Genomic DNA, 22869 nt, shown 5'->3' on the forward strand with positions numbered 1-22869 from the left:
CAAACTGGTATTAGAGCTGCGGTTGAGGCGTTCATGCCTCTCGGAGTTCAAGCAGGACAGACGAGCAAGTCATTAGCTGCAGGTATCATGGGTAGTTGCAAGCAGAGAGGACAGTCACGACAGACACGCCACAACAGGCAGCGGACAGGTCACGACAGACAGGCCACAACAAATAGCAGTTGACGGGAGCAACAGTCGACTGGAGCACGCAACTGCAATTGACGTGGACTAGTGGGCGTGACTGACAGCAGCTGACATGCGACCGGCGGGCAGGCATCGTTGCGTGACGACTGGGCGACTGGCGACAAGCGCGAGCAGGCATTGTCAGCATCACGCGACGCTTGGTGGGTCAACAAACTCGTCATAATTGACTGTCAAAATCAATTTCTTTTTTTTTTAATCCCTTTTGCCCACTGACGGGCGTTCACACGTGGAGGCACAACATAAATTTCCGTGCAATTCAAACCCAAAAATTTGGGGCTTCTCCTGAATTTGGGAATTTCAACGCAGAATTGGAAAAATTGACTCAGAAATTGCAAAGTTGGTGCACATTTGCCCGGGAATTTTGCGTCTTTTCACATTTTAGTGAATTTTTTTCAATTTCACTAAAATTAGTGCACGCAAGACTTGGAAAACTTGGGGATTTGTGTAGATTTGATGCGAGCAAGATGCAACAGTGATATCTGTCTTAGAAATAGCAGGAATTTGTGAAATTTTGTCCCCGACATTTGGGGCTTTTCATGTACATGCACAAATTGGGCTGCAATTTACCCAATTTCTCGACATTGAGGCACATTGGACCCCGTGCAATGTGGGGCTTTCGTAGTTTGGGCAAAATCTGTGCAGCATTTGGTCATTTTATGTACATGCAAGTTGAATTCCACGGAATTTGGACATCAACACTTGGTAAATTTTGGGGGTTTTGCTGAAATTTCTCTATCTTGGCAACATTGGCCTATTCTATGCATGACAGAGAAAATGCAGATGTGTGTTTGATGCTTTGAGAACAAAATTTTGGGGCTTTTGACCATTCGTGTCAAATTTTGTGCCCATGGGTACATGTACAACAGAAATTGCAGCTAAAATTTGGGGATTCTCATGTAATGTGATGCATATGCCCTTGGAACAGCTGTAATCAGTTGTGGAATGCTGTAGCACATGGTTTGCTGCTTCTAAAAATTTATTGACAGATCTGAAATCTGTGCTTCTGCGTGGTCATTTATTGCCGGTTGGTACTTGTTTGTACCTTGGTCACTTGGGTGACAGTTTTGGGCCTGCATTTGCTGTTTTATGGTCACATTTGCACTGAAAATCATGGCTGGCAGCAATGATAGCAGTAATCTAATGCACATACAGAAGCTTTAAGGCGCACATAACTTTGCAGTTTGGCAAAAGCAATGCTACAATATCCTTTTGCAAAAGAAGCAGGCAAAGCCGATCAAAACCAAAGGGGCAAAGTCTGCAGACATGGAACAGGACGATTGGGATGAGATAAATGAACTTGCACACTCAACCATAGAGCTATCGTTTTTCAATGCCTTGCTGTTCAACATTGAAGGTTTGGGTTCTGCATATGCTATATGGACTAGACTGAAAGAACTGTATGCACAAAAGAGTACTGCAAGCAAAGTATATTGGCTGAAAAAGCTTATGGATTTGCATATGAAAGAGGGTTCAGCAATATCTACTCACCTGAGTGACTTTAACTCCATTTTCAGCCAGCTGGTTGCCTTGAAGTTCATGATTGATGAGGAATTTAAGGCTACTTTCTTGCTTTGCACTCTACCAGAGAGTTGGGATACATTCAAGACTGCTATAAGAAATTCTAATGTGATCCTTTTGTATGTTCATATAGACAGTGCTCTACTTATGGAAAAGATGAATCGGCAGAACAATGCATCCAGTAAGTCTTCCAGTGCTTTGCATACTAGGAGCAGATCACAGCAAAAGAGCAAACATGATAGCAAGGGACGCAGTAAATCGCGTGGCAAAGCTGTTGAATATCATCATTGTGGCAAGAAGGGTCACTTTAAACATGATTGCTACAAATAGAAGAAAGAGAAAGCAAAAGGAAAGAAGACAGATGATAGCAAAGAAGAGAAGAAGGACAGTCATCCTAAGAAGAGCAGTGTAAAAATTGAAGAGGTGAATGTAGTCACTCATGACAGTGAGTGTGGGAGTGATGTACTCTTTGTCTCTTCACACTTTGGTGCACATGCTTTACTTGCAGATACAGATGATGACATGAATACCTCGATTCTCGATTCAAGTGCTTCCTTTCATGTCACCCCTCATCATGAGTGGTTCTCTACCTATACAGGGGGTCGACATGGTGTTGTCCATCTTGGAGACAATTATGCATGTGACATTTCAGGTATGGGCAGTGGATAGTTTCATTTCAGTATGGCTCTATCTTTATACTTCAGCATGTACGGCATGTACCTCAACTCAAGAAGAGCTTGATTAGCACAGGGCAGCTAGATGATGATGGTTTTCATACCCCCTTTGGTAATGGAAAATTGAAGATTTGTAAGGGATCTAGGGTTATTGCCAGAGATTGCAAGAGTGATACTTTGTATCCACTTCATGTATCTAGTGTGCGTGACCATGTTGTTGCCGTGCCAAGCAACCAAGCATTTCTTTGTGGCATGGCCGATTGGGACACATGAGTCAAACAGGAATGAAAGTGCTTTCTCGTTTGGGTTACTTGCCTTGTCTTCGTTATGCTGATTTTGAGCATTGTGATCATTGTATTTATAGCAAACATGCATAGACGTCTCACAAAAAGTCTCTTTGAAATCTTCTCCTCTAGAGTTATTACATTCGGATGTATATCAAATGCTAGGATTATCTTTACGGGAAAAAAAATATTGTCACCTTTGTTGATGATGCTACACAGAAAGTATGGGTTTACCCTAATCGTAGCAAGGATGAAGTGCTTGACAAGTTTTAAAAATTCTTGGCTTTGGCTGAAAATCTGACAAAAAAGACACTTAAGTGTCTTCGCCCAAATAATGGTGGGGAATATGTGTCCAAGGCCTTTCAGGCATTTTGTGACAGCAAAGGGATAAAGAGGGAGCTCACTGCCCCTCATAATTCGCCCCAAAATGGAGTTGCAAAGCGTATGAATCGGACCATACAAGATAAGGTCCGTACGATGCTATCTCATGCTGCATTACCCCATGGTTTTTGGGCAGAGGCTGTTATGACAGCTGTTCACTTAATTAATCGGTCACCAAATAGGTCTTTGGGGGGGGAAGTTCCCCAAGAAGAGTGATCAGGCAAGCCACCTTCATATGCTCATCTGAAAGTGTTTGGCTGTGAAGCTTTTGTGCACATTCGTAAAGAAAAACGCAGCAAACTTGAGTCAAAGTCCTATAAATGCATTTTCTTAGGATATGGTGACAAGGGTGAAATGGGGTATAGATTATGGGATCCCGAGAAAAGGAAAGCAATACGCAGAAATGACATTATCTTCCGGGAAGATCGCATGCACAAACAAGCCCAAAAAGACTGAGGAGGTCCGTAGGGTTGTATTTCGGGAAGAAATACCTTTTGGACAGCAAAATGCGCCTGTTGTACAACAGCAAATACCTGCTGTAAATAAACTTGTAATTGCAGGAAATGATACTGGAAATGATCAGCCAGCTATTGCCCATGAAAATGATCCACTACATGTGCAAGAATAGCCAAGACAGCAAGCTGTTAATGCTAATTTGCAAGCTGAAATGCTAGGACAGCATGCTGAAAATGGAAATTTGCAGGAACAGCCAACAAACAATGACCATTGGCTTAGAAGATCGTCTAGGCTACTAAACAACCTGACAAATTTGTTCCTGGTGCAAATAATGTGGCTGATTATGTCATGTTGACAGACTGTGGTGAACCGTCTTGCTTCAAGGAAGCAATGGACTGACAGGACAGCAAGAAATGGTATAAAGCCATGTTGTCAAAGATGGAATCTCTTGATAAAAATGGCACTTGGGACTTGGTGCAGTAGCCTAAAGGGCAGAAAACCCTTCCATGCAAATGGGTTTACAAGATGAAGGTCACTTCTGGTTCCTCACCAAAGTACAAAGCAAGATTGGTTACAAAGGGATACAAGCAAGAGCATGGAATTGACTTTGATGAGATTTTCTCTTCTGTAGTCAGGATGACTACATTGAGAACAAGTTTGGGCTTGGTTGCAATTGAGGATATGGAGCTCATACACAGATGGATGTAAAGACTGCGTTTTTACATGGTGATCTGCATGAAGATATCTATATGCAAGAGCCAGAAGGGTTTGTTAAACAAGGGAAAGAAAAAATGGTATGTAAACTCAAAAGGAGTTTGTATGGGCTGAAACAAGCACCAAGAGAATGGTATCATAAGTTTAATACATTCATGCAATCCCAAGGCTTTCATATTAGTCAAGTGGATCACTGCTTGTACACCAAGAAGGCAGCAAATGGCAGCCTGATTATCTTGGTTTTGTATGTTGATGACATGCTGATTGCTGGCAGGGATACTTATGCCTTGGACTCACTGAAGCAAAGTCTTCATGGCAGCTTTGACATGAAGGACCTTAGTGATGCAAATCACATTCTTGGCATGCGAATACTCAGAGATAGATCAAAAGGCTTACTCTATCCATCTCAACAGGAGTATATCTCCAAATTTTTGCAGCGTTTCAATATGGAGGGGGGAAAACAATTGAGGTTCCATTGCCCCCATATGTGAAGCTTAGTGCAGAGGACAGCCCTACATTTGATGATGAGAAGGCTGAAATGGCCAAGATAACATATGCTTCAACTCTTGGCAGTTTAATGTATGCTATGGTTGCTACACGTCCTGACATTGCCTTTGCAATGGGAGTGGTTAGTAGATACATGGCAACCCCTGGCAAGAAGCATTTGGATGCAGTGAAAGGTATTATGAGATACCTCAAAGGCACAAAGGAGTTGTGCATCTGCTTTGGAAAGCAGAAGGCATCTGTTGTTGGCTTTACGAATGCAGACTATATTGGTCATGCGGACTGCAGGAAGTCCACTTCTGGGTATGTGTTTACTTTCATAGGAGGAGCAGTCTCTTGGATCTCCAGGCTACAAAAGTGTGTTGCATTGTCTACTACAGAGGCCGAGTATGTGGCTGCCACTAAGGTATGCAAGGAGGCTTTATGGCTTTCACGTCTGGTGGGAGAGCTTGGCATCTCAGAGTTACCTGTTCTCCATTGTGATGGTCAAAGTGCTATCATGCTAGCACGGAATCTTGTCTTTCATGCAAAGACAAAGGTTAGGCACGGAGATCTAGACAGACAGTCGTTACGCGCAGTGAGAGACAGAGAGAGTGAGATAGAGCAAAGTCGAGAGTGAGCACATTTGTAGGTACAATGACGAGAGTATACCTTTAGGTTTTTGGATAGATATATGTATTTCAGCTTTGTACATACCTAGGTTTAGCTAATTCTTTTCTCCTCTTCAAGTACACCTTTAGGTGGGAGGTTGTAGGGAATAAAGGCCTCGTGCCTTTAAATGTGCTCGAGTGTAAACACACCCTTAGCACTTGTATTACACATATATATCTATCTAAAAACCTAAAGGTACACTTTCGTCATTGTACCTACAAACGTGCTCACTCTCAACTCTGCTCTATCTCACTCTCTCTGTCTCTCACTGGGCATAACGACTATCTATCTAGATCTCCGTGCCTAACCCATCACTACATTATCTACCTCTACAATCCACTTCTTTAAGATCAGCCCATCTCTCTCTCTCTCTTGTACTTAGTAGGTTGTGGCATCTTGAACTTCCCATAGTCATCTTCTCAACTCTCACCATCCTCCCCATCACTTGTCTCATACTTCTTCTTCTTCTTCTTCTTGGATGCTTTGGTTATCTCCTCCTCTCTTCTTCTCTTTGTACTTTCTAGCTACTTCCTCATGAGCTAACTTGTATGCTGCTAACCTATCTATTTCTTCTTTTAGTTTACGACTCCTCCTATTCCTATTGTCTCAACCGCTCTTTAAACCCTTGTTCATCTCTAGCCTTCCTTCTCCTTTCCTCCTCTTCTTCCTTCTTCAACATGTTTTTCTAGATGGAATCCAAAAGGCCAAACATGCCTTCTACCTATCTCTCCAATCCCACTACCTTCTCTTCCTGGGCTTCTCTCCATTCCTAGCCACGACCTTTTTGGTCTTCAACCCCAATAGCAATGTTAGTTGCATTATCTACCATGGTTATTGTAGGAATGGAAGCTATGCCTCAACTTTGGATAGCATGTCGAAGGGAATTGCATCTTGGCTTCAGGTAAGGTGTCACTAGTCGTGTCTTGCCTTCGGATGGCATGTCACGCCAAGGGCATCGCGATATGAGTAGTCACGACATGACTCATGGGCACCAAATCTTCTCTCCTACTTCCATGAGCACCCCTAGGATCCGAGCAAGAGTCACTCTAATACCAAGTGTAATCAATCTACACTCAAATCACTCACTCAAGACGGCACAAAAAGGTAACATGATATGTGAGCGCAAGGTATATCCTTGTATTACTCGATGAAAGAAAAGATACAATATAGACACATCTTAGGACTACACCCTTGTGATGATGCACATGTGAGGGTTCACCACTAAGTATAGAAAATTGCACAGAGTGAAAACCAAGCAAAGCTCAGAATCACTACTACTCCCTATATAGGTGCATTTGGGTCTAACGCCAACGAACAGCTACAAAGCCCTAGAGTGGCGGACACCATCTTTGAATTGGCATATCTGAAAGAAACATAATGCCTTCATTTAAAATCCATCCTAAATTATTAGTCGTTGTGTGAATTGAGTTCAAAGACTTATTATCGTGGCAAGTGAGTTCCATGATCTTAGCTAGTGTGGTCCTCGGAGAGGTACCTACTCTGACGATGAAGATCATCCGTCCCACCCCAACTGTATCCAAGTCCCACATCAAAATTTTCTTTTATTGTATTTCCTTTTTTCTAGGTTCTTGTGGTGGTGGTGGTGAGGTTGGTTGCCGAGGGAGGAAGGGGAAGAGAGAGAGAGATGTGTGGGAGCTCTCCATAATTACAACCACCAAATGGTTTTTTGAAAATAATTAACCAATTAAATTTATCATAAAATGAGGATAAGTTATGGGTGACTAAGAAAGTAAATAAAGTGTGGTCTGCTCAAGATAGTGAAGCTAGGTGGCATTATCGGTTGCTTTAATTATGGATGTCTAAGTAAAAGTTCTTATATGGAGGTTTCTTATTGGGGGTCTCCCCATAAGGGATATGTTGTGCACTTGTAAGATCTCCAATCGTAGATGTGTATTTTGTATTATATGTGATGAGACGCCTATTCATCTTTCTATCTCTTGCCCAATTGCTAGACAAGTCTAGGTTTCATTTGATGGAGAGTTTGTTGAGCTAAGATTGAATGCGACTAATAACACACACAGAGTGAGTAGAGAGCAGTAGAGAGGAGAGTGAATACGACACACTTGATGTTTAGTACAAAGACTAGTGTACCACTTTTAGGTTTTGATCATATATATAAAGTACAAGAAGTGAAGGGTGGGTTCACACCCGAACACGGTAAAAGGCACGGTGAGCCTTTAATCCCAACAGCATCCCACCTAAAGGCAACGTGCCTGAAGGTAGAGGAAAGAATCAGCTAAGTCTATGTATGTACAAAGCTGAAAGACGCATATACTATCCAACCCCCATCATCTAGTGGCAATGAGCAAACCGCTCCACTAGAAAACCCTTCCTAAGAAGGTTTGCATGGTTATCATCTGTATATACCTTGACAAGCTCAATGTCTTTGTTGTCAAGTACATCCATGATAAAGCGATACTTCACCTATATGTGCTTTGTCTTTGCGTAAAAGACAAGATTCTGTGCTAGCATGATAGCACTCTGACTGTCACAATGGAGGATAGGAACCTCTATAATACCAAGCTCTCTCACTAAACGTAAAAGCCATAAAGCCTCGGATGCAACCAAGTCCAAGATGGTTCGCAAAGTAGTCATTTTAACTACAGCAGAAAAGATTTCATCAAAATCAATTCCATGTTCTTGCTTGTATCCTTTAGCAACCAAGCGTGCCTTGTACTTTGGCAAAAACCAAAAGTGACTTTCATTTATAAACCCATTTGCAAGGTAGCACTTTTCATCCTTTTGGCAAATGTACCAAATCCCAAGTGCCATTCTTCATGAGGGATTCCATCTTTGATAGCATTGCTTTTTGCCATTTCTTACTATCTTGTCTGTTCATTGCTTCCTGGAAGCATGACGGTTCACCACAATCTATTAACATGACATAATCAGCCACATAGTTTATACCAAGAACAAATCTATCTGGCTATTTTTGCACTCTAGTTGACCGACGGGTGGGACCCAATGGTCAAAATGTGCTGGCTACTCAGCCTGCAAATCTGCATTAATAACTTCTTGTTCTACGGGTTCAACATGCTGTACAGCTAGTTCACGTTACTCCAGAGACACATGTTCTTGTTGAATTTGTGGGACATCATGGGCAAGATCCTGCTGATCATTTTCAGCATCATTCCCGGCATTTTCAGGGACATTTACAGCAGGTATTTGCTGCTGTCTAACGGGCATTCTTTGCTGTCCTATTGGTACATCCTCCCGGAATACAACCCTTCTGACCTCCTCTGTTCTTTCGGCTTGTTTGTGCATGCGATCTTCCCAGAAGATGACATCATTGTTGCGTACTACTTTTCTTTTCTCGAGATCCCATAACCAATACCCCATCTCACCTTCATCACCATATCCTAGGAAAATACATTTATAGGACTTTGGCTCAAGTTTGTTGCGTTCTTTCTTGCGAATGTGCACAAATGCCTCGTAGCCAAACACTCTCGAGTGAGCATACGAAGGTGGCTTGCCCGACCACTCTTCTTGAGGCACTCCCCCCTTCCCCCCAAAGACCTGTTTGGTAACCGATTAATCAAGTGTACGGCTGTCATAACAGCCCTTGCCCAAAATCCATGGGGTAAAGCAGTATGTGATAGCATTGTACGGACCTTGTCTTGAATGGTCTGCCTCTAGCTCGTGCTGAAATCTGCCTCTAGCATGTAATGCATTTGAAAACTTGTTTGCTGAGTTATTCTGCCTATTGAGTTTTTCCATCAGCAAAGAACTCTCCACATTAGAGTATAGCAGTTGAGCACTCGAATTACTCAAAGCTGTCCTGAAATTATCCCAACTTCCAAGTAAAGTGCATAGCAAGAAAGTAGCTTTGAACTCTTCATCAATATGGAAATCCAATGCAATCAGCTGACTGAAAATTGAGTTAAACTCATTCAAATTTATAGACATGGCTATACCTGCTTTCATGCGAAAGTCCATCAGTTTTTTTACCCAATAAACCTTGCTGGCTGCACTTTTCTGACCATACAATTCTTCACGCCTTTGCCACATTGCACATGCAAATGCACAAAGTGCATTTGCATGTGAACGCCTGATAAAATAATTGCAGAATTTAAGGAAACTTTTTTGAAAACAAAAAAAGGGCATGACTGATCTGTTTTTTGACCAAGACCCATCAGACCTCACGCCTAGCCCACGAACTATTGCCGGACTGCCCGCTATCTGCAGGTCTATGCCCGCCAAAACTGTTGCCTGGGCTGCAGCCTGTCGCCTGCTACCTGTAGTGTGCCCCTGCGGCACCTGCAACCTGCCGACTGCTACGCATCGAGCCTGTTTGCAACTCCTGCAACACCGCCTGCTACCCGACAAGCCCACCTGCAACACCTGTGACACTGCTTGCTGGTCCAACTGCCTCTCTTGCACTTGCTGAACGTTGACTATTGCTGCAGACACCTCTCACTTGAGGTTGCCTGACTAGTCTGTCCAACTTCGAAGATCAATAGAGAGGAGAGAGAGAGAACGACACACTTGATGTTTGGTACAAAGACTAGTGTACCACTTTTAGGTTTTGATAATATATATAAAGTACAAGAAGTGAAGGGTGTGTTCACACCCAAACACGGTAAAAGGCACGGTGACCTTTTACTCCCAATATCATTTTCTGAGTATAAACTTCGATGACACGTCAACATGCAATCATCAATGCTTGGTTTTTGAGCAAGATGCCAACCACAATCACTTTCCAGTCACAACATCACTATCTTTTCTATTTTCTGCATTGGACTGGCCTTTGCACATCTGGAAGACACTCCATGCATTTTATTTTCAATTCGGCCTCAAATATACGTGTCACATGGGCTATGTTCAAGGATTGTTATTAAGGCAAATTACTTCCATGATTTCAGCTGGTGTGATTCTTGGAAAGGTGGCTGCTCCATGGATAGATAACATCCACACCACCCTGGTTGTGCCTACTTCGTGATCCCCTTTGTCCATTCATGTAGCCTTGTGTTTTTTGTAGCCTTTTTGGCTCCATGTATTGTCTTTGAGTGTGCTTGGTTGGCTAAAAGGTCCTTTGTAAATATTTTAATTCATTAATTCAAGCTTCTTCATGAAAAAAAAAAAGAGACCATCTCTAAATTGGCATATCTAGAGGACACATAATGCCTTCATTTTTAATTCAGCCTCCAGTATTCCTAAATCCTAGTCATATGGGCCAAGTTTCAATACATTTTTGTGGCAAGCTCCATGATTTCTGCCAGTGTGGTCCTCAAAGAAGTAGTTGCTCCAAGAATGGAGATCATTCGTTCCACCTTGGTTGTACCCAATCCATCATTTCTTCTCTTATTATTGTAGCTTTGTGGCTTCCTATGTTGTTTTCTACCTGTTTTTAACATTGCCTGGTTTAGCCAAAAAGCCCTCTACAAATATTTCTTTAATTCAAAAATCCTTCAAGTGGGAAAAAAGAAAGTTATATAATATCTACAAGGGCCTAAAATGACCTATCAGACCAAAGTGATAAGTATAACTATGGTATATCACATCACAAATAAACAAAAAAACAAATGAAACCTAATATAAAACAAATGAGATGATGGCATCGTAGTATACAAAAATGTATGGCTTAGCAATGAGGCCTAGCTCAGCATAGCTTTTTGGATTTATCTATAGCAACCTCAGAGTATCCTATACTATGTGGAGCCAATACTAGTGATTCTACCTGTGCTAGTGATGTTGTGAGCCTAAAAAAGTCTGTAAGAGTTTGTTGTCTCATATCATGCATATCTACTACTACCTCTGTTCAGTTAGTGCCTCTCAATGACTGAATCTCCAAAAGAAAGCGGAGCATCTATGAGGTAATGCCATATCTTGTAATGGATCAAACCCCTCCTAAAAGAGATAGTGATAGTGGGCATCCTATCTCACAAAAGGCAAGGATACTACATATGTCATGCTCCTCTCTCATCACCTGTTGCATGTGGCACCTCTAACAAGGCTTGTCCTCCAATGTGTGTCCACTATCTAGGATATCTTGTTGGCCTACCTTACTTTGTCAATTTGTCATCTCCACGTTGTGAGCCCTAGTTAGAGTCTAACAAGGACGTTTTGGAGCTCTAACTATGTCTCTCTTCCTAGTCTTGGTGTGTTTGTTAGTAGCTATGCTGCCTTGCTGGATGATTTTTAGCCCCCCAAGGTGACTATGGTTTTTTCATGACTAGCCAAATGCCACATCAACATTTTTAGCATTTTTGTATTGTTGCTGACTGCATTTTAATGCAGTCGACCAGTTTTGCTGATTTTCAGCTATATACAACTGGTCACTTAGTTGGAGCAATCATTCACTTTTCTGTCTCACAAGTGCTCCGTCAGGTGGCTGCAGTCTTCTCCATCTCCGTCGTGGACAGCAGGCTGCATACTCTCCGTTTCCGTCACTGTCAAAGATGCTATCATCATTATTCAGCTTGATCCGGTGACCTCACTGACACCTTGGGTTGCGTGTAGGGACTGATCAGCCCTCATTGTATTCAGCCTTCTTCTTTGTTGAATGCAGATCATTCTTCTCTTCCTGCTTTCTCTTCTTCTCTCCTTTTCTCTCCATGTTTGTGATTCTCTTCCGTTGTGCACTTATGGTATCATTGCCTAAGTGAGGACACAAAGTTTCCAGCCAAAGAAGAGACCACATTGTTGCCAAAAACTCAAATTTCAGCCTGCTGTTTGCTGCTGTAAATGCAAATTTTTTTGTAGTTTAGAGGTGAGATTCAACAAAGGTGGGATATCCACAACTAATCTAGTACTTTGAGAACTTTGGCTGAAAAGTTTTGCCAATCCAACAATAGGGCAATGGTCCCCACTCCACAAACGGGTATAGAAGTGTTGTCACCAATGGTGAGAGATCCCCCCCATCAAACTCATATCTTGAAGCCAATCCTGTTGATAAGTCATGTAAGAAGAAGCCCCACTGTCCACAAGCCAATGCTTCTCCGCAATGGAAGAAGCAAGAGCAATATCCTCCTCTAACACATGCACGAAGACGGACTCAGTGGTAGTTGGGGTAGCCTTCGAATCCTTAAACCCCTCCTAAGGCTTCTATGCTTCATCATATGAGATTGTTGGGTCTTCAGACTCTCCTAGGATCTAAAATGGGGTGTTAGCCTACCTTATTTTGTCAATCTGTCATCTCTTGGTTGTGAGCCCTAGTCTGACAAGGACATTTTGGAGCTCTAACTATGCCTTTCTTCCTAGTCTTGACGTGTTCCTTAGCTATGCTGCCCTACAAACGATTTCTAGCCCCCTAGGGTGACTATGTTTTGTTCCCAACTGCATGTATGCCACATCAGCATTTTTCGTATTTTTTTGTTGCTACTGACTAATGCAATCGCTGGTCACTTAGTTGGGACAGTCATTCACTTTTCTGTTTCACAGGTGCTTCATCATGTGGCTGCAGTCTTCTCTGTCTCCATCACCATTAAGTGTGCTGTCATCATTATTCAGCCTGATCCAGAGCCCTTCCTGACACCTTGGGCTGCATGTAGGGACTAATCAATCCTCATTGTATTCAGCCTTCTTCTTTGTTCATTGCATATCATTCTTCTCTTCCTTCTTCTCTCCTTTTCTCTCCATGTTTGTGATTCTCTTCCGTTGCGCACTCTCACCTCTCTCCCTACATCAACTTGAAGTTGGTGTGAGGAGGTCCAAATCTGACCTAGCTAGTATGTGTGCACACGCATGCGCATGGGTGCGTGCATATGTGCACATGTGAGAGGAGATTCCTGTCCAGGATGTAATCCTCAGTTTTACTAATAGATGACACCTTAAGATTCCAAGGGAGTAACTCCTCACCACCAATCTGCAGGTACGACCTTGGAATCGTAAGGCGCCATCTATAAGCAAGATTAGACGGTCAAACTTTAGGAGGCCCTTGAAGCTACAATTCGGGACAAGGTAGCTTGCTCTAGCCTGCTGATTTTACACAGGAAGTCATGAAGTTTCAAAACACAAGCCATCAAAAATTAACAAAACATTCCAGGTATACAAGATATGGAGAGACTCAAAACTACATCCCTGATACAAGGTGGGAGGAGGATAAGGAAAGGAGAGAAGAGGAGAGAGAGAGATGCAGAAACATAAACACTTGAAGAAAGAGGAGAAAAGGAAGCTTGTTTCCCAATGAAAAGACTTCATTGTCTAAATATATGACACTCTGTATCTACCAATATCATATTATTGCATCACTACCCTTGATAACTGCCTCCCAGAGCAGATATTAAAGTTTGCAGCCCTTAAAAAACCAAGTGCAAATGCATAAACATGTGTATGTGTGAATGCATGCAACATCTCGCACATGTGCATATGAAAGTGCACACAACACAGGTGCACATGTACAAATTGTTGATAGTGGGTATAAAACATTACCATTGGAACAGAGATTTCACCACTTGCAACAATGCATGATCGACCAGAACCTACAGCTCCTTCCTCATATCCACGAACACTGTTTGTACCTCCGATAGGAAATGCTTCATGGGGTGCCAAATCACCTATAACAGTGCCACCTGAAAAGCTAATGTCCAAAAAAAAGGTTTGAAATGCTGCCTACATGCACACTGTGCAACTTAGTTTTATATGAAGCGTCTATTACCTTGCAATGCAACGGGCAGGACCTATTTGAACTCCTTGTCTGGCACGAAGGTTCAATCGGTTGAAAAACAACCAGTCTTGAGCAACAGGCATGCCTTGTTCCACATTGAGCACAAACTAACAAAGGACATGTGAGTTAAAAGTTTTACTCTGAAATTCAACAGACACTTCACATTCAGTGGTTCACCTGCGAAGAGCCATGATCTCCTGAGTCGGTATACACTGTTTCAAGCTTTGCAACAAGCATGTCATCATAGGCCTTCCCACTGTACAGAAACACCTATTCAACTGAGACAAAACCACCCCAAGTTGAAACGTGAGACTCAAGTATAAAGTTAAGCAACAGCTCACCTAAAAGTTAAAGGTCCACCATACATGTCTACGAGCTTTGCACACCCATTATCATCACGAGCACCTGCACGCTGAATATGATGACATGTGAGGATTCTATGATCAACCAGAAGAGAAACCTGGAAGGGGCTCACACCTAAATTTTATAATACATGTCTTAAAATTTGTTCTAGAGAAATGCATGGAAAATATAGACTCCTTTTGTATAAAACATCGTTTATTTTATGGATTGTGTTTCAATGCAAAAGCAGCTGAAGATCTGAAGAACCTATGCTTCAGATTCAAGGAGAACAAGACACTAAGACACGATGCAGTTGGTTTCACCAAACTTGCATCAGCTCCCTTAGAGTCTAATTACAAAGAAAATTGGAAGATTTTGCTCCTATGTTAGGTCTAAGCACCATTTCTCGAGGTCAAGGATGTCTACTTGGCAGAGTCAGCAGGAACTGGATTAGTCTGGAGAAGAGTTGGCTAACTAGAGTCATCACAGATATCTGGAAATGCAAGTTTCCACTGATCAGAAACAGGGCTTTCTGGATGATATAATCAACAGCTGCTGTTAACTACATGTCAAAAGACTCGGCTTGTTAGTTAAGAAGGCTGGTCATCTACCCTTTTTGTTTTTCCTTGGTAATTTGCTTTTTGTTAACTTTAAAGGGATTCCATGTCCTGTAAAGGAACTCTTGATGTGTCTAAACCTCAGAGAGCTAGAGACACTTGGGGTGTCTACACATTCTGAACTGTTGAATTGGACATTGAAACAAGTGAACCATACAGGGATTGATGCGTCACAATTGAAGCAGCAGACATTGAGAGTCAACTTTATCAGCAAGGACATATGAGATTAGCACACTTGATCAGGCTCCTCACACTGGTCTCTTTCTGTAGATGTCTGTCTCTACAATGGATGCCTGCTCATTAGTATGAGTTAAACAACTTGTGAAGTAGGCCTGCAGATACATTTCATATATCCTCATGGGCGAAATTCTATGTATCATCCTAAACTGCTCGACGCTACAGTTCTGATGTATCAGGCCTCACAACAATTTTCTATTCAGCCACCTGCTTCAATCATTTCAGTGGTTCCAGATTTGAGACCCCAAGGTTTTCACAAATATAAGCTACCATATCGTACATCTCCATGCTTCAGCTAATATTCAAGAAAATTCACTCATGGTAAAACAAGCATGAGTTCAAACATGGTAAAACATGCATGAACGTAGATGGTAGGCTATCCAAATACAGAAGCTTTTCAGCCATAGAAATGTAAGGAATACCTGAAAGGATATCCCTGCGGTTCCACTCCACTTAGGCCTCAAGGGACGGCTATAATCTACTCCTGCCGTTAGCCGACCAATAGTGACTCCCCCATGTAAGGGGCCTGTTGATCCCCTCCTTATACCATGAACAACAGTACCTGGAGTGCGAGAATTCTGTTCACCACATCAAGAAGAATGAAAAGATAGAGAGAACTAGTTGGTGAATAAGATGCCCAAACCACAAGGACAGATTCGCTTCAATGACACTTGACCTGCATAGTTATAGAGCGAGAGGTACGCTTATCATCTCCTTCAATCCAAGGATCAGTGTAATTTATTCTGAACATTGAGTCAACTTGACCCCGCTCCAATGATATGTTTAACTTCTGATTCTTCCCCATCACATTTCTATGGGAGTATGCAAAACTGGAAAAGGGCAGATTTGGCTACTTTGTTGAGATGCCTGAATTTTTTATAGCTATAGCAACAAAAAGACGAATCTCTTACTTTACTGCTTAGGGAAACACTAAAAGGATTCCAAACCTGCCAATGAGACCTGACAGAGGACCACTTGTAATTCTGCAATACAACCAAAATGATGTGTATAATCTTAGTCACCCTTTAAACACTGAAAGAAAATAAACAATAGTTTGGAAATATGGCACACACCCATTGCCTGACAAACCGCCTCCTGCAGAAAAGCCTCCACTGACACGCTCCACAACATTCATTGTCAGGTCAACCATACCAGTATCTGTTTATAATAGGAAAATATGAAACTCTCAGACCAGTATTTTTCATCTTGCAGCACTTCACAGAAGACAGAGAAGAAACATTATCCCAAACAAACTGCTTGGAATTAAATTGATTTACCACCAGCAGCCTGAGGGACAATATTTACATCCTCCATAATGCCCATTGTTAGAACCGTCTCAACATCTCGTCTGCCTTGCTGCAGACTGTAGACCTGAAATATATAGATGTAGGTGTCCTCTCTCTTAAAATCACACTAGTGTAAGAAAAATATGTAAAGTTTCAACCCAGCAAAACAATACATCTTTTTTGACAATTGGCTAGATTACATCTCCACCCAAGTAAATATGAATCATAATAGCCTCTATGAGATGGTGTGAGGTTTTATCCTAAAAAAAGATGTAGCACTTTCAACCCAGTAAAACAGTAAATATTTGCATGATTGGACATACTGGCTAGGTTACATCTGCTCGATATGACTATGAACCATAACATTCTCTGTGTAATAATTAGTACAAGAAATATAACATGCCTGCCCCTTTTTAGTTGTAAGCTGCCTGAGAAGTGTCTCTGGACGTGTCTTTCCAGTTGTTGGCTCTCCACTGCAAGTGCCAAAGATGTGCTTGTTGAATTTCTTTACTAGGATTACAAAGTTATCATGGTCAAGAAGAAGTCCTTTGAAAGTACATACGTCTTCCGATCAAGAAAGCGAATATTTATGTTATTCACTACTGCTTCTGATACTTGAACTCGTATGATTCCCCCTGATAAAAGCTCTACATCCGTGACCTGCAAGTTTGAAAAAGCAACAACATATCATCAATTTAAGCCTTGTAAAAACCTTGAAATACTAAAAGATCTTACGTCAAACTTACTTGTGCAAAAAGTCCTCTCTCCATGTACCAGCCATTCAGAGTATCAAGAACTTTATTCAACCGCTGGATATTGATTACTTTTCCTGCACGGGGTTTTAATTTAACAGGAGAATAGGCAGATAGTTTAGATGGGAATCCAGATCTGAAGATTGAGGCAGATTAGGTAAAAAAGACAGAGTTCAAGAATGTCTCATTGCTATAAACTGCAACATCACAGGCCCCCCCCCCCCCCCACCAAAAAAAAAAAAAAACGCACCAAAGTCATGTCTAAAAGCATCCTCAACAATTTTTGTTGGGAGTACATTTGCACCTTCACAAACAAGCCCTTTCAGTTCATGATTCGGCTCCACCTGCAAAACTTTTCACATGTAGTAAGCAACAGTGGTGAGCTGTTCCAAAAATCAATATAAATTTACAGGGGAGAACTGCTTGAATGATTTTAAAAATTAAAAAGCTAAAGGAATAGCAATATCAACAAAAAATATGATTTGTGATGAAGTGGCCCTTCTATTCTACTCAGACAAAACGAACATTGCACAGTATGCATGAAAAGAAAATGGTCAACATCCACATATAGATTATAAAAGTCATGTAATCTATTTCAAATCTAACAATCATTATTATGTGGTTAAGCAAATGTGGGACTGTCCTGTGAAAGGTCTCACTAAACCTAGGAAGTCTCCATGGGGTGTGTCAATCCTTGCTAAATAGGATGTCACAATGAGCTCCTTTCTGGATTATAAAACCTCAACAAGGTGACCATCAAGAGTGAGTAGGGCTTGAGCCTTGGACTACCGTCCAAACCATTAAGCAAGTGAAATCTTCCTCTTTCTTTCAAAAGTCATGAATGATTATGCCAAAATAGTTAAGTCTTGGTCCTATTTGCTTAAGGAAATCCAAAGAAGAAAAAACACATTAGTCTTCATACCATTTGAATAATGAACTCAATCCATATTCTCATAAGGATGTGAATTTTTTACTAAATGCTCTTGAGATACTTAAGTTGTGCACATGTAAGATTAATTTGAATGCAAGTCATGATGACAAATAATCCTAGCGTGGGCAATTGGGGACATTGGCAAAAGTGGTGGTGGACATAGGCCAATGGGATACCTAGGTCAGATCTATTAGCCTACCTGTGTTAGTCATGTCAGTCTGTCATCTCCTGCTGTGAGCTCTTGTCATAGTCTGACAAAGACATAGGAGCTCTGGCAGTTTAGGTGCATTTTCTTTAATTGTCGGCTTCTTGTGTGCATTCCTAGGCCAGTCACTACCTTCCATATCTTGCCTACACCTGTCAGACATTGTCATTGCCATCTGAGACTTTTTTTAGGTGTCCCCTATTTTTTCTGGCATTTCTTTCTATGTGACCAGCATTTAATGCTGGTCTGCCAGCATTTATGGCCTTTCCCGGATCAAGTCGGCCAGTTTTTTGGTGCTCTTGCTATTTATAGCTACACACCCCCCCCCCCCACCTTGGCAAACACACACACTCTTCAGTCTTCAGCCTTCCCTTTGCAGGTGCACACTCCGACTCTCCGTGCTTGGTGGCACGTGCTACCATCGTCATCAACCTGATCTGGTGCCCTCACTAATGCTTTGGGCTGCATGCAAGGACTGATCAGTCCATAATCATTGGATCAGCATTCTTCTTCAGTCAGTGCAATTTTCTTCCCTCATCTTCTACTTCCTCTCTCTCTCTCTCTTTTTGCTTCTCTCTATGTACGTGTTTCGCTTCCATTACGCGCTCTCGCATTGTATTAGAGCCTAAGTGACGACATAGTCTAGATATTTATTGCAAAAGCGCAGGTTTTCATCACGGAAGAGCAGCTCAGATTTCCAAAACACAGATTTTCAGCCTGCATTTACTGCATTTATAGCCCGAACAGGTGGTTCACTGCCCGTTTTCACCCCCAAGCAGTTGAGCAACAGTCTCCAGAGACCAAGCGGTAGCTTTTCTGCATCACGTGGCATCAACTTTTGCGTTTTGACCAAAACACAAATTTGCATTTTTTGTTGTTGTTCACTCCCTATGGTAGGCATCAACATATTTCTGCAAGCGACAGTTTCCTCCACCTTGGCGATAGCTTTCTGTTGTGGGTGACAATTTTTGGGCAGGTCCCAAGGTCTAGGTGGCAAGTGACAGATGTTTCTTTTTATTGAACGCAACTTTCTAGTGATTACAAATTCGAAGATGTCTTACCAATTCACAAGCTTTGACGACTCAAAGGAGGAACTTCTTTCTAGACACTCTTCTGAGCAGAGACGCGATTATCGTGATTATAGACAACATGAGGAGTCCCCCGTTTGCACCCGCCCCCCTTCTATTCATCTTTCACGAAAGGCTCCATCCTCAATGAAGATGCCATCCTTAATACCTTCCGTACAGGTGCATGTCTTACCTTCATTACGCAAAGAAGACAAAGTTGATGGTTCGAACTATTCATTGTGATCGTGTAAGGTGGAGTGCATACTCGACACCTTTGATATTTGGGCTCTTGTTTCAAATTCCAACCCCCGTCCTAAGGAGGATCTTGCAGATGGAACTTCTATGGACGGTGCAACCTTGTGGGATCGGCTCAACTCTCGAGCCTGATCCTTCCTCTTTATGAGTTTGCTGGATTTTGTCCTTGTGCATGTTCTCAGGTTCAAGACCACAGCAAAAGTGTGGAAGAAGCTTGCATCTTTGTATCAGCATAAGACATTTGCCCACAAGATTTCCCTAGAGAAAAACTTGCGGATGCTCAATCTTGATGATTCCTCCTCTATGAAGGAGCACATCACAAAGATGGAGGACATGAGAGGTGAGCTTGTCTCTCTTGGTCAGATGACATTCTCTAAAGACATGGCTATGATCCTTTTTGACTCAGCTGCCATCTCCTCGGTTCGATGTCATCTACACCAGCTTTATCACATCGAGGATCCGCGAGACGCCCTTATGGGCGAAACTTTCACCGCTTGTCTTGGAGCATGACCAGTGACTCAAAGAGGTTGTGGCCCGTAGTTCTCGCTCCACCAAGGTATTTACTACAGGTACAGATAGCGAGAAGAAGAAGGTACAAGCCAAGGACAAGACACGCAGCCCGAGGAACTGCTGTTTTGGAAGAGCTGCTGCTGTTTTCAGCTCTGCCCGCCATTTTCTCAGTCCTACCCGCCAATTTCTGCAAACCCTAAAATGTGCAAAAACCCTATTTTTCAGATTTGGTATTTTCTCAACATTTCTGGAATTTCCAGTCTATTTCAGCCATCTCTTCTTGAATCTCAGCTCGTGCCGCCCAAAAATTTGGGGCTTTTGCTACTTTTTGCTCCCGGAGTTTGAATTGACAACCAATTCAAAGAAATTTCTCAATTTCTTGGACATTCCCACCAAAAATTTGAGGGTTTTGCCCGATTGGAGGCCCTTTGCACAAATTGTTATCAAACTCATAGACATTGCGCAATTTCTTCCACATTGGCTCAAGAAAATTTGGGGCTTTTCAGTTTTTTGGATCCGGCATGCATCACAAGGCAGATTTCAGCTGCTCTTCACTGCTAGCACGCACCCAAGGCGACATTTCTACAGAAATTCCAACTGTAAGGTACAAATTTCTTCGATTTCTTTGAAATTTTAGAAAGAAATTTGGGGGTTTTGCTCAACTCGCACTCCAAAGCAAGCAACAAGCAGTACAACAGTATTTAATTGCTGTACAGTCAGATTGGGCAGAGAATTTTGGGAAAATTCAATAAATTTTGGTAAGAATCAGCATTGAGTTGCTGTATTTTGTACTTTTGTGGACACACATTTTGAGGCGGGTGTAGTACAGCAGTATAGTGCTGTAATTTACTGGTTGAGTGTTGATTTGGGTGGCATTGTGCACACTTTGGCATTTGAGTGATAGTTTTGTACTTGTTTCTTAATCCCGTGGGGGATTTTGGTACTTTGAGAAAGTATACTCTTTACTTCAGCATTGAAGTATTTGGCTGCAGATTTTTGTCTATCATTGACAGCATGGCACGTCAGGGGAATAATGATCAAAGCAACATCCTCGGTGTCCTCACTCAGGAGGACAAACTTGATGGCTCAAACTACCCATTGTGGAGTTTTATGGTCCGTAACCTTCTTGTGGCGAAGGACTTGTGGGACTATGTTACAGGTGATTTGCAGCGACCAGGAGGTCTTGCACCTCAGACACCTCAGCGTAACGCTCGATGACAGGTTGTTGGTGCTGGTGGTGGTGGTGGTGGTGGTATTGGTGCTGCTACTGTTGCTGCCCCTCCTCTCCCTTCTACCGAGAATCAAAGAAAATGGGACTCAAAAGATGCACAAGCGCTTTCTTTGATTGCCTTGTCAGTGAAAAGGACAATTATTCCGCACATTCGGTCTTATAAGACCTCAAAATCAACATGGGATGTACTTGAGCATATGTTTGCAGCATGCAATGAGACCTGGATATCCTATCTCCGTAGAGAGTTGGCCAATGTGACCATGGATGAAGGTGATAGCATGACACAGCACCTTACTCACATACAGGATTTGCGTGAGCAGCTACTCAATGTTAATGAGGTCATTTAGGATGTTGAATTGGTAAACATCACATTGAACTCTCTTCCAAAACCATATCTTAGTTTCCACACCTCTTTGATGTTGTCTTTGAGGAGGGGGCAGCAGCCCTTTACATTTGTGGAGTTGGAAGGCCACTTGTTGCAAGAGGAACAGACTCAAGAATGTGGCATTGCATTCAGGTGATGTGGCTATGCTTTCCAAGTTCAAAGGCAAAGGAAAAGTCAAGCAAAATATAAAAAATCAACAAAAGGGTGATGCTGGACAGCTATCAAATAAGGTTGTCCAAGACACAGAAAAGACTAAAAAGAAGGGGAAATGCCATTATTGCAAGAAACCCAGTCACTATATCGATGAATGCAAAAAGAGATTGGCCAAAGAGAAGAAAAAGAACTCCGGTTTGGCTGTCCAAGAAACATCAGCCAGCAAATCTACTAATGATGATACTTCAACCAACTTTGTAGAGGAGGACTATGCATTTCTCATATGCAGTTATGATTCTTCAATGGCTGATTCAGCATTTAATGCTGCTGAAACACAGCAAACATGGTATTTTGACAGTGGGGCGTCAAAGCACATCACTTCCAAGAAGTGTTTGTTTACCTCTTTGAATTCAGCCCCTGCTAGGAAGCGTGTTACATGTGCGAACAGCAGGGGGGCGTTAGAATTTGCCGATTCTAGGGTAGCACCCAATGTAATTTGTGTGGTGTAGACACTTATTAAAGTGTCGATGTAAGGTGTATACACAGTGTGTCTTAGAAACTTAAAATAGTGACACTAGGCTCTAGAGTAAAATAAACCTAACTCTAGTTAGTTGGTGGAAGGCTGGTTAGGTCAACCCTCAACCTGAACATAAGTTGTACTTTCATTCTAGCAAGTACACTCTCTTTTTGCTTCAGCTCACTCTCTTGCTGTCATTGTCTCTCCTCTCTCTCTCCATAGCTGGCTGCCATTTTCCAACACTACCGACTTTGCTACTCCATCCGGACCGGTTGGTGAGGCTAGCCACCTCTCCAATCATGGAGGACATATGGCATTCGGGACAACTAGTAACCCATCTTCTTCATCTTAGTCATGCCCAATGTCAAG

General features: G+C 42.1%; 1 protein-coding gene across 7 annotated transcripts in view; it reads right to left on the reverse strand.

The window, feature by feature from the left end:
• Positions 1 to 22869, reverse strand: part of OEP80 (outer envelope protein of 80 kDa) — a 62862-nt gene that overhangs the window by 18203 nt on the left and 21790 nt on the right. For 2 of the 7 annotated variants that reach the window (XR_015690894.1, XR_015690896.1), the window contains exons 2-14: positions 17497 to 17590; positions 17241 to 17323; positions 17057 to 17154; positions 16898 to 16967; positions 16486 to 16579; positions 16282 to 16366; positions 16156 to 16191; positions 15885 to 16038; positions 15631 to 15786; positions 14354 to 14424; positions 14190 to 14268; positions 14004 to 14119; positions 13778 to 13917 (exon numbers count right to left, since the gene is read on the reverse strand). Coding sequence is in view for 3 of the 7 variants with exons in the window: in XM_087678088.1 (XP_087534214.1) it covers positions 13778 to 13925; positions 14004 to 14119; positions 14190 to 14268; positions 14354 to 14424; positions 15631 to 15786; positions 15885 to 16038; positions 16156 to 16191; positions 16282 to 16366; positions 16486 to 16579; positions 16898 to 16967; positions 17057 to 17154; positions 17241 to 17323; positions 17497 to 17590 (1284 nt within the window). In the remaining 4 variants the exon portion in view is untranslated. Of the gene's footprint in view, positions 1 to 10594; positions 10749 to 13777; positions 13926 to 14003; positions 14120 to 14189; positions 14269 to 14353; positions 14425 to 15630; positions 15787 to 15884; positions 16039 to 16155; positions 16192 to 16281; positions 16367 to 16485; positions 16580 to 16897; positions 16968 to 17056; positions 17155 to 17240; positions 17324 to 17496; positions 17591 to 22869 lie in introns of all 7 variants that reach the window. The other 5 variants (XM_087678088.1, XM_087678090.1, XR_015690895.1 and 2 more) reach the window with 4 other exon arrangements.

The sequence above is a fragment of the Lygodium microphyllum genome, chromosome 5 (assembly GCF_053477565.2).
Source record: "Lygodium microphyllum isolate KBCC chromosome 5, Lygodium_microphyllum_v1.1.10, whole genome shotgun sequence".
In the NCBI taxonomy this organism is placed as follows: domain Eukaryota; kingdom Viridiplantae; phylum Streptophyta; class Polypodiopsida; order Schizaeales; family Lygodiaceae; genus Lygodium; species Lygodium microphyllum.